This window comes from Aethalodelphis obliquidens, unplaced genomic scaffold, assembly GCF_003676395.1.
Source record: "Aethalodelphis obliquidens isolate GAN/ISIS:26980383/991018 unplaced genomic scaffold, ASM367639v1 scaffold62, whole genome shotgun sequence".
NCBI classification, from domain to species: domain Eukaryota; kingdom Metazoa; phylum Chordata; class Mammalia; order Artiodactyla; family Delphinidae; genus Aethalodelphis; species Aethalodelphis obliquidens.
The window spans coordinates 9,042,212-9,055,943 of record NW_020838006.1 but is presented as its reverse complement, the minus strand read 5'-3'; the positions used below and the strand labels follow the sequence as shown (position 1 = coordinate 9,055,943).

Sequence of the window (13,732 nt, the reverse complement as noted above, 5' to 3'; positions counted from 1 at the left end):
TTCCTTCATTTCACGTGCGTTTCGCGGCACATGCTCTCAGTCAGGCCCTTTGTGGACACAGGCTGTGGTCTGGGGTAGTCCTTTCGGGAGGTCAGGGCCTGGCCCCCTGCCCGGCAGGCCTGGGATTGCTCCAGCTGCTACCTACTCTGATTGGAACCCCTCCCTTGCTGAGAAGGCCTGGGGTGGAGGCGCAGGCCCAGCAAAGCTGAAGGAAGGGCCTTCCTTGTCGGCTTGGGAAACCATCTACCTGACCCCACAAAGGTAACTCTGCTTGGGTCTGCTCCAGAAACAGATGCTTCAGGGGACTTGAAGTCAGCCTACCCCAGGCCCCAGAAACCAGCCATCAGGAGGAGCCGCCAAGCAGAGGGGGGCAAAGAGCAGCCTTTCCTAGAGTGGCTGGGCTCTGCTCCTGACTGGGGAACCTGAACAAATGTGAGGAAACATGGGAGCAGGGAGAGAAGGCAGAGCTGGCAAGAGGAGATAGAGGAGGTGGGAGGAGGGAAGAACTAATTAAAACTTGAATAAATTCCATCTGAAATTAGCCATTTCCCTAAAATAATTCAAACTTGTTAAAATTCAATTCAATTCATATTCGCTCAGTCCCAGCTCTGGGCTCAGCCTGAAGCAGTTACAAAGGTGAGTGAGACACAGCCCTTGCCCTTGAAGAGCTCACAGTCTAGAGCAGACATACAGAAAAATATATCAAAATAAACATGTGTAATGAAAGCTGTAGTAGAGGGATAAATTGAGGATGATTAACTCCCCTCTCAAGGGGAGGGAATCACAAAAGGGAACATGTGGCCTGGACCTTGAAGGATGAATAGGAGTTCACCAGGCTGATAAGGAAGAGAAGTGAGCTTCCAGACAGAGGAAACAGTATGAGCTTGAGACCTGGTCTGAAAACACTTGGGGTGTTAGAGAATGGCCAGAGCCCTGCATGACCAGCCCTTCAGAGGCAGCAATAAAAGAGGGGGAAATGGGGGTAGAAAAGGCTGAAGATGAAATGTGAAAAGCAGGCCAGGGCGAGTAATGCATGGGGCCATAAACGAAGCAGGCTGGATACCTAACAGGACAAGTAACAGAGGGGAACGGGGCTCTGCCCCACACGGAGGATGTGCTGCTGGTAAAGGAGTTTACACAGAGCCAGGACTTGGTGGGAAACATGGCTGACTGAAAGGGTGTGTGGAGTGAGGGGCCAGAGGAGCAGGGTGGCCTGGATGTGGGTTGAGGGCTGGACCTGTGGCTGTAGTAGCTCCAGGCCCCACTTTTGCCCACGAGGCTGCTTGGTGCCAGGAACGGATCCGGCCTGCGGTCCTCAGTCTCCCTGGGAATATTGCTTGGAAAGGAAGCTTTGCTACACGCGAAGGGCAGGAGACTGGTTTGGGAACTCTGGTGTTGGTGCCTCTGGCAGAGAGGAGGGTCCTGGGCCCAGAGGCCAGCGTCCAGGCCCGCGTCCGCGTGCAAGTAACCAAGAATAGGCCCCTTGGGACCTGCACAGCCTATCCTGGATTACTTGAACGAGGCCACGGCCTTCGCCAGGGCCTTGGTCCTCCTCTGGGCGCCTGTGGCTTCATTCCCTCAGGAGAGAGAGTTTCTGACCCCAGCTCTGGGCTATCTACCACCAAGTGAATCGCAGCACAGTCTGGAGGGCTGGGGCAGCTGGGCAGCTCCTTAGAGAATGGGCTGGCCATAGCAGGTCAGGTCCTGAGGGCCACGCTCACGGTCACGAGGAACAAAGGATTAATTTCTCTCCTAATTCCTGCCATGCCAGTGGGCAGCCTCTCCTTTGTCTCGTTATTTTGTAACACGAGCCAAGATAATAAATGCAGAAGCCTTAACTGCTTCTCAGATGCTACGTTAATTCTGTTGACGCTTCTGCAAACGTTAAATGCCCAAGTGCCTGCTCCCGGATGGCTTTTAAAAGTGTGAAGTGTGGAGACACCAGGGACAGGGCTGCCTTTCCCAGGGACTGGACGGATTCCCGGCAGGACCTCCTGGCAGGGGAGGAGAGGGACTCGAGTATCACCAAAAGAGCCCTGGGTTAGGAACACGAGACTGGAGCTCTCATTTTAATTCTTCCTACTGTATGACCTTGAACCAATCCTCTCCCTGGCTGAGCCTCAGTTTCCCCATGTGTGCTATGAGGCGGCTGGATCAGCCCGACTCCCCCAGCTCTGACACCCTGCACTCAAGGGCCAAAGAGACTACCGACATCATTAAGGAAAGACATCCTGTTACGGCTCAAGAGCCAAGGGAGAGTTTTCCTCCTGGGATATAAACACACCAGGCCAGAGACCCTCCCTTTAGATCTTGGGGTTGACAAGGAAGATGACTGGATCCTCCCTGCGGAAAACCTACAATGTCTTCCTACAATGTTTCCAATATTTCATAAATGAAACTATTTCCAGAGGAGCTTCGTGAAGAAAAAAGGAAAATAAGGGGGAAAAAAAAATCAGAACAAAGATGTATGCCAGCTGACTAGGGCATCTTTAGTCAAAGCTGCCTGCTCATCCAAAAAACGCACACCCTTCCTCCTTTCCTTTTTGGGTTGGATTTTGCTAAATATTCACTGGAGAACACGATGCGGGAGTGACAAGGTAAGTCTGGACTGGCTGGCCTTGGAAACGGACAACTTTTCCCGAGAATCTACCATAAGCGGGTGACTTGTGACATTCTCCTGTTGTCTGCTGGAGAGCAGTTGAAGCAATTACACAGGGAAGTTAATTAGACCATCAAGCTAGGCCAGTGGGGGATACGGAAACTTCTAAAAGTCCGCATCAAATCAAAGAACTATTTGAACTTGCAACCACATCTAATATTTACAAATAGATTAGAGTTTCCCTTATAAACTAAGTATAAAATTCATCTGAGTGAAAAAAAAAGCAGAACATCATTGCATTTTTAATAAAATCTACTTCCTTTTGATTTAGGAATAAAAAGACTATGAAGTGGGAATTTAGAAATACAGTTCACAGGACACATAATTACTAAAAAATGCTAACTGAAACTCAGATTTAGCTTTGATTTCTTACCTGATGTATAGTTCCATCGATTTCAACGGGAACAATAAAATCAGCATTACTAATAGGCTAGAGAAAAAAGAAACTATAATTAGTATGTCTGAAAGAACAAAATAAAATTGGAAACTTTAGCACCAAAAAAGCTTGCCTGGACCAATGTTTTTATTGTTGGAAAAAACAATTCAGGAGGATGTTGAAGCATGCCATGGCTCCTCAAAATAAGCACAAGAAGAAAAGCACATTATTTTCTGTTCTGAACATTGTTACATTTTCAGCATCTTGGTGCAACTTTTTTATCACCTCCCTGGCCCCAGTCGCAAAGAGTGGCGCACCTGGCTTGGGAACGGGGCTTGTCAAACTCCCCGCTCTTGCCTAGAGCCCTCCCAGCATGGCAGGAACCACTGCTGGCCACCAGGGGGAGGAGGTGAGAGCCTGACGATCCCCGAGGACAGTGCTACTCAGGGGAAAAGAATTTGTCTTGGACCCACAAGTGCAGACTGCCCTGTGAGGGGCTGCTTGACAGATGTTCAACACATGGACCCCAAGTGGGGCCATCGGATATGTGGGGTGAAGTCAGAGGCCACAGCCATGACCTTGGGCGGGCTCTTTCCCCTCTGGACCTCGGATTCTCCTGTCTTCCACAACTAGAGCAAGGGATCTGATGAGTGCCCCTACCTCCATCCAGCATGCATCAGTGATTTCAGGCCTTGCCTGGCACCATCTCCTACTGTGGGAGGTGGGGAGAGCCAGCCCACTCCAGACTGTTCTGCTCTATGTAACACAATACGTAGCACACTCACAAACCTCTGCATATTTAAAGTAACTCTGACACTTAATAACACTTAAAATTCAAATAGGATGCTTCGGCAGTCACTATGTTCTCAATGATAGACTCACATACAGTTCTAAATGGAATTCCACAAATCAGGTAGAAATGAACAGGCCCAAGAGAATCATGAGACCACAAACCCTCGGGACACGTAGGAGAGAAACAGAGGGAGGGAGAACATGTGTGTGGTGGCCACAGGGCACTCTGGTCACAGTCTGAACTGGGGTCTCTGCCTTTAAGCCCATTACTGTACACACACATTGTTCTTTGATATGTAAACTGAAAAAAAGGTGGAAAATACTAGATCACAGAAGCATTACTAAGCACTCAGCAGAGCACCTGAGGCTTAAGATAACAGTGTCTTCACTGCTTCGGTTGGAAGGCCAAGGATGAGTTCGGTATTTTATCATTTCACAACGAAAATAGAGAATCAGGCTAGAAAACAAGAGACTGAAGGAAGAAATTCTCACAAGGCATTAGACTGTGAAATCATATTCCACAGAGTATAGAACAAGAGAAAACCATTGCCTAGCTCAGAGCAAGCACTGCCCTCCATCTTTTCTTGCACGAGACCGGGCCAAAGCCAGGGCTGTAAACCTGGGTCCTGGCCCTGCGTGCTGTACAGATGCGCAGTTTCAAGGAGAGAGGTTCACAGCTTTCGGATTCTCAAAGGGCTCTGAAATGCCTAGAACCTTAAAAACCATATGATAAAGAATATTCCGCTCGCAAATGTAGGCAGGCCAGGGAGGGGAGAAACAAAGAGATGGTGTTCACATCAGCCTGTCGCATCAACGCCCTCTGAGTAGGCCCTGGAGATACCAGGGGCTGCCAAGGCCTCGCCTTTGGAGGCAGGAACCCTCAGTAACCTTGGGCAGTCTGGCCAGCGATGCCCACACTCCCAGAGCTGCTTGGAATGAAGCTGGTCTATGCTGTAGTGGCAACTGACCCCTGTCCTAAAGGGCTTTCTCCCTCAGGGACTTGAGCATCCTGCCCATGGGGGAGAAAAGCCTTCCAATGCCATTCAGTGTTGAGTTCGGATATAAGGTCACTGCAGCCCTGGGACCAATCCTGGAAGGGCCCTTGTGGGGCTGGGGAATAAGTGGTACCTACGTGCCCCAGCTGCCAGCCGGGCCATTTCTCACTGCCAGGGGTAAGTGTGGCCCCGCCTCCACTCTCCAAAGGCCTCTAGGACAACTGCCTGTCCTTGTCCTATCAAGGAGGATTCTGTTTAGTGAGAAGCAGGCACAAGGAGGGATGTTTCTGGCAGAAAGGTCTTCAGGAAAATTTGATGGCTCTCCCACTTCCCATAGAGCCATCAAGGAGTGACTGGCTGGTGTCAGACACACACTCCATCTCAGGTGGTGCTTTCACGTCTCTCAGCAAAGTAAACGGGGTCATGGGCTGGGGGTAAAAAGAAGAATGTGGTCTAACTGGCCAGCAATAGTAGAGCAGCTCCATCACCAGAAACACCCAAGGAAAACAGGACAAGGACCCTACACACCTGCTTCTTTTCCCCAACACACCAGTCCCCTATTTCCAAACTTTTTTTTAATCATTTGCTTCTTTTAAACAATTTCAAAAAATGGAAAAACGATTAATTAACTCATTTCCCAAGAGTGTAGCCATAGCTGTCCCTGCATAGAGGCCCTTGGGTAATTTGTAATCTTGGCTGTTTTTCTGGCGGGGAGATGAAGATGGAGAGCAAGCTGAGCTCACTGCGGCCCCGCAGCCATCAGGAGGGAAGTCAGGCAGGTGGATACACATTAAGCCATGAAGCTTAGGAAAAACTCCAGCAACCTCCTGTCATGAAAACGGTCAAGGTAAATGGCTGAATGTGTTCAGATGCCGTTAACTCTGGAAGTCTTCTTCAGAGTTGGGCATCTTCCAAAACTTGGTCTGGGAAAATTTCCAGGATAGTCGGTTGCTTGATGGTTTTCAACAGTGCCTCCCCTGCCCCTCCCAATACAACTTGAAGCACGTACAGCGCTCCGGTTACCTTGACAAACACATAGCAGTGTCCTGGGGCACTGATTGCCTTGTGCCACCTGAAAAGGATTTCTGCAGGGGGCAGAGTGTTGGAAAACTCAAATTGCATACGTAAGAATGAAGTCTCAGGGATATTGGCAGCCCCAAACTAATCATGTTAATATTCAGCTACCTGAGTTAATGTTCACCTGAGTTAATAAGCAACTGTTATTGGGATTTCATAAACAGTGAGGTCATACGCCAACAACCACAAGCTTTCATCCTTTTAATTTTCCCTTTTCCAATACAACTGTGACCAAATCACAAAGATCACTGATTGTTTTTTATGTTGATTTACCTTAAATGAACTGTGCACCAATGTCTCATCTAAATCAATGACCACACATTTCTTTCCATAGTCAAGCACCGTCACCTCTGGAAGGAGATATTTAGCTGGTGGCTAAAGGGGGGGAAAAATCAATATTATTACCTGTATGTAAAAGACAAACCAAATCCCTTATAATTGTATTACACTATGTCAGTGAGGTCAGAAATGAAACCAAACATTTAAATGCCTGGTCAAGCACATCATGGAATTTTATTAAAAACAATAGGAATATAATAAGCAGTTTGCAATTGAAGTTTTACCAAGCAAATACTGTGCCACTTGCCTGAACGGCTATTATGAGGGCCTGGGCTTTGGAACCAGACAAACTTGGGTTTGAATATCAGCTCTGTCTGTTCTTTGGCTGTGAGTTGGGATGATAATACCTACCACGAAAGGTTGTTATCAGCTCTAATTGCAGTAAAACACCCAGCATTCTGCCTGGCACATATGTGGTGGCTATTGTGATTATTAAAATGGACAACATGGGCTTCCCTGGTGGCGCAGTGGTTTAGAGTCCGCCTGCCGATGCAGGGGACACGGGTTCATGCCCCGGTCCGGGAGGATCCCACATGCCGTGGAGCGGCTAGGCCCGTGAGCCGTGGCCGCTGAGCCTGCGTGTCCGGAGCCTGTGCTCCGCAAGGGGAGAGGCCACAACAGTGAGAGGCCCGCATACCGCAAAAAAAAAAAAAGGACAACATGAAAATGAATGTTAAATTATAATCGCTACTCTAACCATGCAGCCTATGTTCCGGGGTCATATTTCATCTGAAATTCACTGTGGTATATAAGCATATTTTAGAGCTTTATTGGACCATAGTATTTTTTTTTTAAAGTGACTGAAGTTTTCAAAAAACTTTAAGAGAAACTATAGAACTACCAGCAAAATGCAATCCAAAGTGACCTCCAATAATAGGAAACAGAAATAAAACTGGTCCACGTACAGTGCCCTGCGTTGTACGTGCCCCACTGTGGTGTAATATCGAGCAAAGGTGGCACTTTTATCCCTTGGAGTCTCTGTCCCTGGAAGTTATACTTTAATCCACATGTTGCGTGTTAACCAGAAAATCCATTTATGTGTCTTTGTAGTAGCTGACTTTCATGTTATAATAAAGAAGTCATAAAGAGTTAATAAAATCCTAGATATCGTCAGCCAACCTCATTCTTGACTTAGAGTATTTATTTCTTGGGCCTTGCCTCATTCTAGAAATGATTTGAAGTATTTCAGTTTACTTTGTGGCATATTCAGTATCCAATGTTAACTAGCTAATTTTCTGTCCTGGAGGAAGGTCAAGCTCTGTTCCATATTTAATGCAAAACAAAACACAAGAAAATATCTGTTCCTAACCACTGAAGAATGGACAATTTAGCTTATCAAATAAAACAAGAAAAAAATGAAATCAATAAGTATTCCCTTTTAAATGGCTATTTCTTTCTCTCTCTCTCTCTTTTTTTTTTTTGGTTTCAGTTGAACATTAGTCAGAGAATTCATGTCAATTTTGGACTTGAGCTGGTTCAATAGTGAATGTAAAGCAGGCGGTCAACAGGGTAGGTAAATTTGCAAGTGCTATGATCATCTTGGCTGGAGCGATTGTCGGGGGCGGAGTAGGATGAAGCAATGTGTGGAGACACGAGCATTTCTAATTCCTGGGGGGCTATCTCTAGTAAGCGTGGGTGTTTCATTCTCTCCAACATCATCCAGCAGAAAAAGCCCTTATGGCCTCCCAACTCCCTTGGCTCTAATGAATGTTCACCAGGCAGTATCCCTGAGAATGTGGCACTGGGAAAGGCATGCCTTAGACTTGGAGCGTGGGACCCAGTGTCCTGGAAAGGACTATGTCCTTCATTACAAATCAGCAAGCAGGCAGGTTTTATTAAAAAAATTAAAATAAACTTGCAAGAAGTTCAAAAGAGGTTTAAAAAGGCAGGGTGTGATGAGCCCAATAAATGAACGTAATAGAGAGGACTGGGGTTATTTCTGTTGTGTGAGCCATAGCAGAAAGCATGCTTGTGACCAGAATAAAATTTGTTTTAATTTTCTATTATACAATTATGTAATAAAACACATTCTCATTGTAAAGAATATAGACGTAGAAAACACAAGTATTCCCTCTTCCATGCTCACCCCCCCAATTCCTTTCCCCAGGTGCCCCCCCTTTTTAGTTTGGTGTGTATCTGTCTAGCCCTTTTTCTATGCGTTTACAGACTAAAACAGCATTTTAACTTTAAGTAATTGCTAGTCTGGAAAATAAGGATCTAGAACTTCTATCCCTAGCATATCTGAAAACATTAAAGCTCTGCCAAAAGTGGCTCAGTTATTTTCCAAACCAGAGAATGAAAATTACTTTCTTCGCAGGTTTAACCCACACTTTACAAGCATTCTCTGAGTTAACAGTAAGGAAAAAGCCTCCCCGCACTATTTTAAGAGAGAAAAGAGCAAGCGGGGTGACAGGCATAATAAGCAAGCTATTGATTTAGCATTTCTGCTGCAGAGAACAAGGCCAGGCTGGGGCGACACGCTGCAGGGGGGGGCGGTCCATTAATCCTTAGCCCAGTTCCTAAATGCACGCGGCTTCCCTGAGAGCTTGGCTTTAGATTAATGCAAATTCCTCAGACCAGTGGTAAGAATTCTTTTGGACAGCTGTGTCCTTGGAACATGCGAGGATGCTAGATAATTGCGATAGTGTTTTGTGACTTCAATTGATCTGCTCAGGTGATGCTTGAATCATTAACTAAAAAATGTCCTGATGCAAATTTTCTCTCGGGTCATCATCAAGCTGAAGAACAGGGGAAACACCAGCTATATCAAAAAGAGCCTTTTCTAAACACAGAGACTTGCTCCCAAGCACAGGCGGGCACTGCCAGGGGGGTGGGGCGGGAGTAAGAAAGCATGGGGGGAGGGGGAGGTTTGAGAAGGGCATTCATGCCATTGCTCTTTCTGGAAGTGGACGTGAAAGTTCCCCTCCTTGGCTGTGAACGGGCAGCCAGGAATAGTTAATCTAAGGTATCCACCCCGTAACACACCCTTGCAAATCTTACAGAGTGGTGCCTCTTCTTGGTACGCTGGTTGGTTGTCTGTGCACTTGAGTTCTCAGGCTCCAAGTCTGCACACTGCCCACCTCCCTCCCCTCGCACCTCCCGAGCTCAGGGCAGAACTCTAGGGGCTGCTGCAGGAGGGGCAAAGGAGACTGGACACCAGCTCTAACTAGAGGAGTTGCTCTGATTATATGATCTTCATAAGGTTTGGTGGAAAAAAGTATACTACTGTTTACTAAAAGGCTTAGGCCGACAGCATAGAGACGTAATTGTTAGAAAACAAATTTCTCCTCTCCACTTTCAGCAATTTTATGGCTCAGCTGCACTGTCAACCCCGAGCTGGAAGCACCAGGGACTTAGTGATCGCAGCGAGCATGTGGGGAACGGGAGGGGTCTGTTCCTCACTGGGGCCAAAGCATCGGAGCGTTCACCTTCAGAGTCACCACCAAACTTCACCGTTTCCAAGCCTGTCCCTCTGCATTTTTCCTTACCCTTCAACAACACCTGACTTTTACTGGACAGAACATGAGGCTTCCGATAAGAGGTACAGAGGGCCCCAAACCCCAGCTCCCAGTTGGGAGACAAATGTTACTAAGTGAAATGTTTAAGATCAAATCCAGATAAAAATGTTATTTCTAATAGGTGTACAAAAGATGGGTTACTCAATAAATGATGCTGAGACAACTGACTTGTCACCTGGAAAAGCAAATAAAGCCGGATTGCGACTTCACGCCCTACACCAACATAATCCAGATGGATCAAAGATTTAAGTGTAATGATGAAACCGTTAAAATACTAGGAGACAAGTGGGTCATAGTCATAGAGTGGGGAGAGCTTTCTAAGCATGACATAAAGTTCAGGAGCCATAAAAGATAAGATGAACACATTTCCCTATATAAAATTACACTCCTTTGTGGCCAAATGATTATAAACAAGACCAAAAAATATATCATAAATTTGGGGGAGAGTGCTAATTTCCTTGAAATTTAAAAAGATAATAGTATAAAATCTAGAAGAAATGAATAGGTAAGAAGAAATACATATGGACAATAAACTTGTGAAAAGATGTTCATACTCATTCATGAAGAAATGCAAATCAAAGCAATAAATCTTTACTTTCAGATTAGCAGAGATCAAAGTATTTGCTAATTACCATTTTTGAAAAGGGAATGGGCTCTTGCTGGGAATGTAAATTAGGTTTTCAGAGGGCAATTTGCCTTTAATCTACCAGAAATATAAAGTATACCCTTTGACCTAGCATTTCCACAACTAGGAACTGATCACCCAGATACTATCACTCAGGTTGACAAACACACAAGCACAAGAATATTTGTAATAGCACAAAAGTGGACACAACGTAAATGCCATCAACTACATGTAAAACAATGAGGCAGCTCGCTATGTACTAACATCTGGAAGGATGTTCAAGGTACTCTGATAAAAGCAAAAAGCAACTCGCAACACTCTCATTTGTTTAAATATGCCTGTGTTGATTTAGAAAATTTCTGCAAGGATATACAAAAAATGTTAGAAGGCTATTCTAGAGAGTGGGATCAAGTTGGGAGATTTTTTTTTTCTATTTTAATCTTGCAGTAATTTTTTAAACCATGAGTTTGAATAATGAAAAAATATGAATAATGAAAAGTGAATAATGAAAAAATGAGCTTAGTAAAAAAAAAAAGTCAAAAGATGGAGGCTGCACATATAAACAGCAGCATGAGAATAAAAAATGGAGGGCTCATGAGGTGAGCAGCAAGAGATGGGAACTCCAGCCGGATCTCCTCTGGGCACCCACAGGCTTAGGGGAACCTTTCGTCTTCTGGGCCTGGAAAAAGCTTTCAGCAGGTGTGGGGACTTGGTTTGGAGGCTAAGCACAAGCCTGGATTTCTGGTCCTGTGTGGTAGCCCTCCAACAAGCTCTCAGAGGCTCCTAGCACTAACCAGGTCCCCCGTGGTCCAGAAAAGGCAGGGCTACTGTTTATGTGAGCTGCAGTCTCGACAGGTAGGTGCAGATTTTGCAGGAGACCCCAAGGCTCGAATCCTGGGGCAGAGCTGTTCTCCAGATGGACTTGGGTTTAGTGCTGCATGCTAAGCAGGCAGTGGAGATCACACGGTACCCATTGGTGGAACTGCTGTTCTGGGAGTACTTATTCAAAGATGCAAGTTACTGGGCTTCCCTGGTGGCGCAGTGGTTGAGAATCTGCCTGCCGATGCAGGGGACACGGGTTCGAGCCCTGGTCTGGGAAGAGCCCACATGCCACGGAGCAACTAGGCCTGTGAGCCACAACTACTGAGCCTGCGCGTCTGGAGCCTGTGATCCACAACAAGAGAGGCTGCAACAGTGAGAGGCCCGCGCACCGCGATGAAGAGTGGCCCCTGCTTGCCGCAACTAGAGAAAGCCCTTGCACAGAAATGAAGACCCAACACAGACAAAAAATAAAATTAATTAAAAAAAAAAGCTTTAAAAAAAAAAAGATGCAAGTTACTTTAGCTAGGCTTTGCTTTCTTGCAAGATATTTCAGATTCATAAGGCCTAACCCAGTGTCTCACATGTAGGAAGCAGTCTGTGGTTTACTGACCTAACACTAGGCTAAATTACACAAAGCATCTTTTTCCTCTTGACTATTTTATTCTGGGACTCTAGAAAGAGATTTGTGAAGAAAGGGTCATTTTTCTCTACTGTGGGTGCCCAGTAGAGCGTTTACTCTGACAAATGCTTTGATTCAGCACTTAACTCTACAGATAGCTGTGGATTAACTTTGAGGAAAAAAACCAGTGCTATCAGAGTCTCAGAGGTAGGGGGAGAGATACCTGTTGAATGCAGGAAAATTATACGAAACTACTTTGTAAAAGATTAAAAAGAGGCCTCTGGTATCAATCCCTTGGGTATCCTACTCAAACACTGGATAAGAAGTCGTGCTGATTGATCCATGTTTTTGATCAAAGTCAGTTCCCAACAAAGTCCAACCCCCAGGCACGCTAGCAAAGTCAGAATCACTCCACAAACCCTTGCAACCTGTTAATCAATGGAGGGTTAATGTTGTGAAGATAAGTGAAATTAACAAAAATATTTTGGGCAATTTATAGGTGACATGCTTCGCCAAATTTGAAGTCAAACTGTACTAATGAAATCCATCATTTCCTTCAATGTAAGATTGCTGTGTCTCTTGGATGTTCCCAGAAAACATGTGAAAAAGTCCAAGTAAAGATAGATGATTAGATTTGAATCAGACAATCTGAATCAGAGAACCTTTATGGATTAAAATATCAATTTCTGGGAATTCCCTGGCGGTCCAGTGGTCAGGACTCCGCTCTTTCACTATCGAGGGCCAGGTTCAATCCCTAGTCAGGGAACTAAGATCCCACAAGCCACGTGCGGTGTGGCCAAAAAAAAAAAAAATCAATTTCTGGACAACTTTCAAAAACTAAATCCTTCTCTAAGGACACAGGACTGTTTGAGAGATCCTGTTTGATACAGACATCTCAACTGCAAGCTTCTTTTGGGAGTCGGTCATTGGTCTGCTTCTTGCTTGCTGACTGGCCTCAGGCCACACGGCTCGGCTGGCAGAGAAGACGGAAGCAAAGGAGCGGTGGGGAGAGCAGCTGTCTGAGGGGTGGCCGGTCCAGGCCTGTGCTGGGGCAGACACTCGTGCAGCTAGTATCCCAAATTCCAGGACTGAAAACAGAAGTGGGTGGTCCAAGGGAGTGCTTGGCTGGGGCAGAGTTGCAGTACAACCAGCCTGTGGGATTTGGGGGGCAGAGGGCAGGATGGTGGTGATGGTAGGGTGATTCTGCAACTTCAGGGAATACGACTGAGGAGATTTTTCTGATCAGAGCCACGGCCAAGCTACCGACACTGCTGAACAGTCAGGGATGGTCTGCTCCCCTGGGATGGGGGTGTGGTGAACCTAGTCCCACTGGGACAGAACCTGTTGCAAAGAACCCTATTGGGGCAAAAGTATGTTCTTGCAGTCTATGGAGTTGGGGAGTGCCGCCTCGGCTTACTAAGAGACGTGGAGGCCCTTTGCAGAGAGAAAGGTGAGAATGTGGTTAATAGATGCTGGTTGCCTTGCTGTTCCTAAGAAAGGAAACTCGTACAGAACTTCCTGTTCTCGGTTTAAAATGTAGCTTCACTTTTTTTTTTTTTTTTCAACAGACCAGAGCTGTTAATACCACACGATAAAAATGCAATATAAGCAAAAACATTAAAAAATCTTTTATATTAGTAGGCCGAAAGCTACAAGATTCTATAACTGTTTAAGTAAAATTGGATAAATATACATACACTTGGTATGGGAATGATCTGCCTCTGGTCACCCTGAGGAGAGAGAAAAAAAAAAATCACTGTCAGGTTCAAAGAGAAGTAGATCATATTCTCCAAAGAAACTTCAAAGCACTCTTGAGTACAGCGGCCGTATGACTGCCTGTTCTCTGTACCTTGGTGGGATTTTTTTTTTTTTTTGGCTGTACACGGGCCTCTCACTGTTGTGACCTCTCC

General features: G+C 45.7%; 1 protein-coding gene across 8 annotated transcripts in view; it reads right to left on the bottom strand.

Annotated features, from left to right (window-relative positions):
• Positions 1-13,732, bottom strand: part of CTDSPL (CTD small phosphatase like) — a 119,036-nt gene that overhangs the window by 11,388 nt on the left and 93,916 nt on the right. For 7 of the 8 annotated variants that reach the window (XR_003428997.1, XR_003428998.1, XM_027088139.1 and 4 more), the window contains exons 3-5: positions 13,520-13,552; positions 6,173-6,274; positions 3,033-3,089 (exon numbers count right to left, since the gene is read on the bottom strand). Coding sequence is in view for 6 of the 8 variants with exons in the window: in XM_027088139.1 (XP_026943940.1) it covers positions 3,033-3,089; positions 6,173-6,274; positions 13,520-13,552 (192 nt within the window). In the remaining 2 variants the exon portion in view is untranslated. The remainder of the gene's footprint in view (positions 1-3,032; positions 3,090-6,172; positions 6,275-13,519; positions 13,553-13,732) is intronic. The other variant, XM_027088145.1, reaches the window with a different exon arrangement.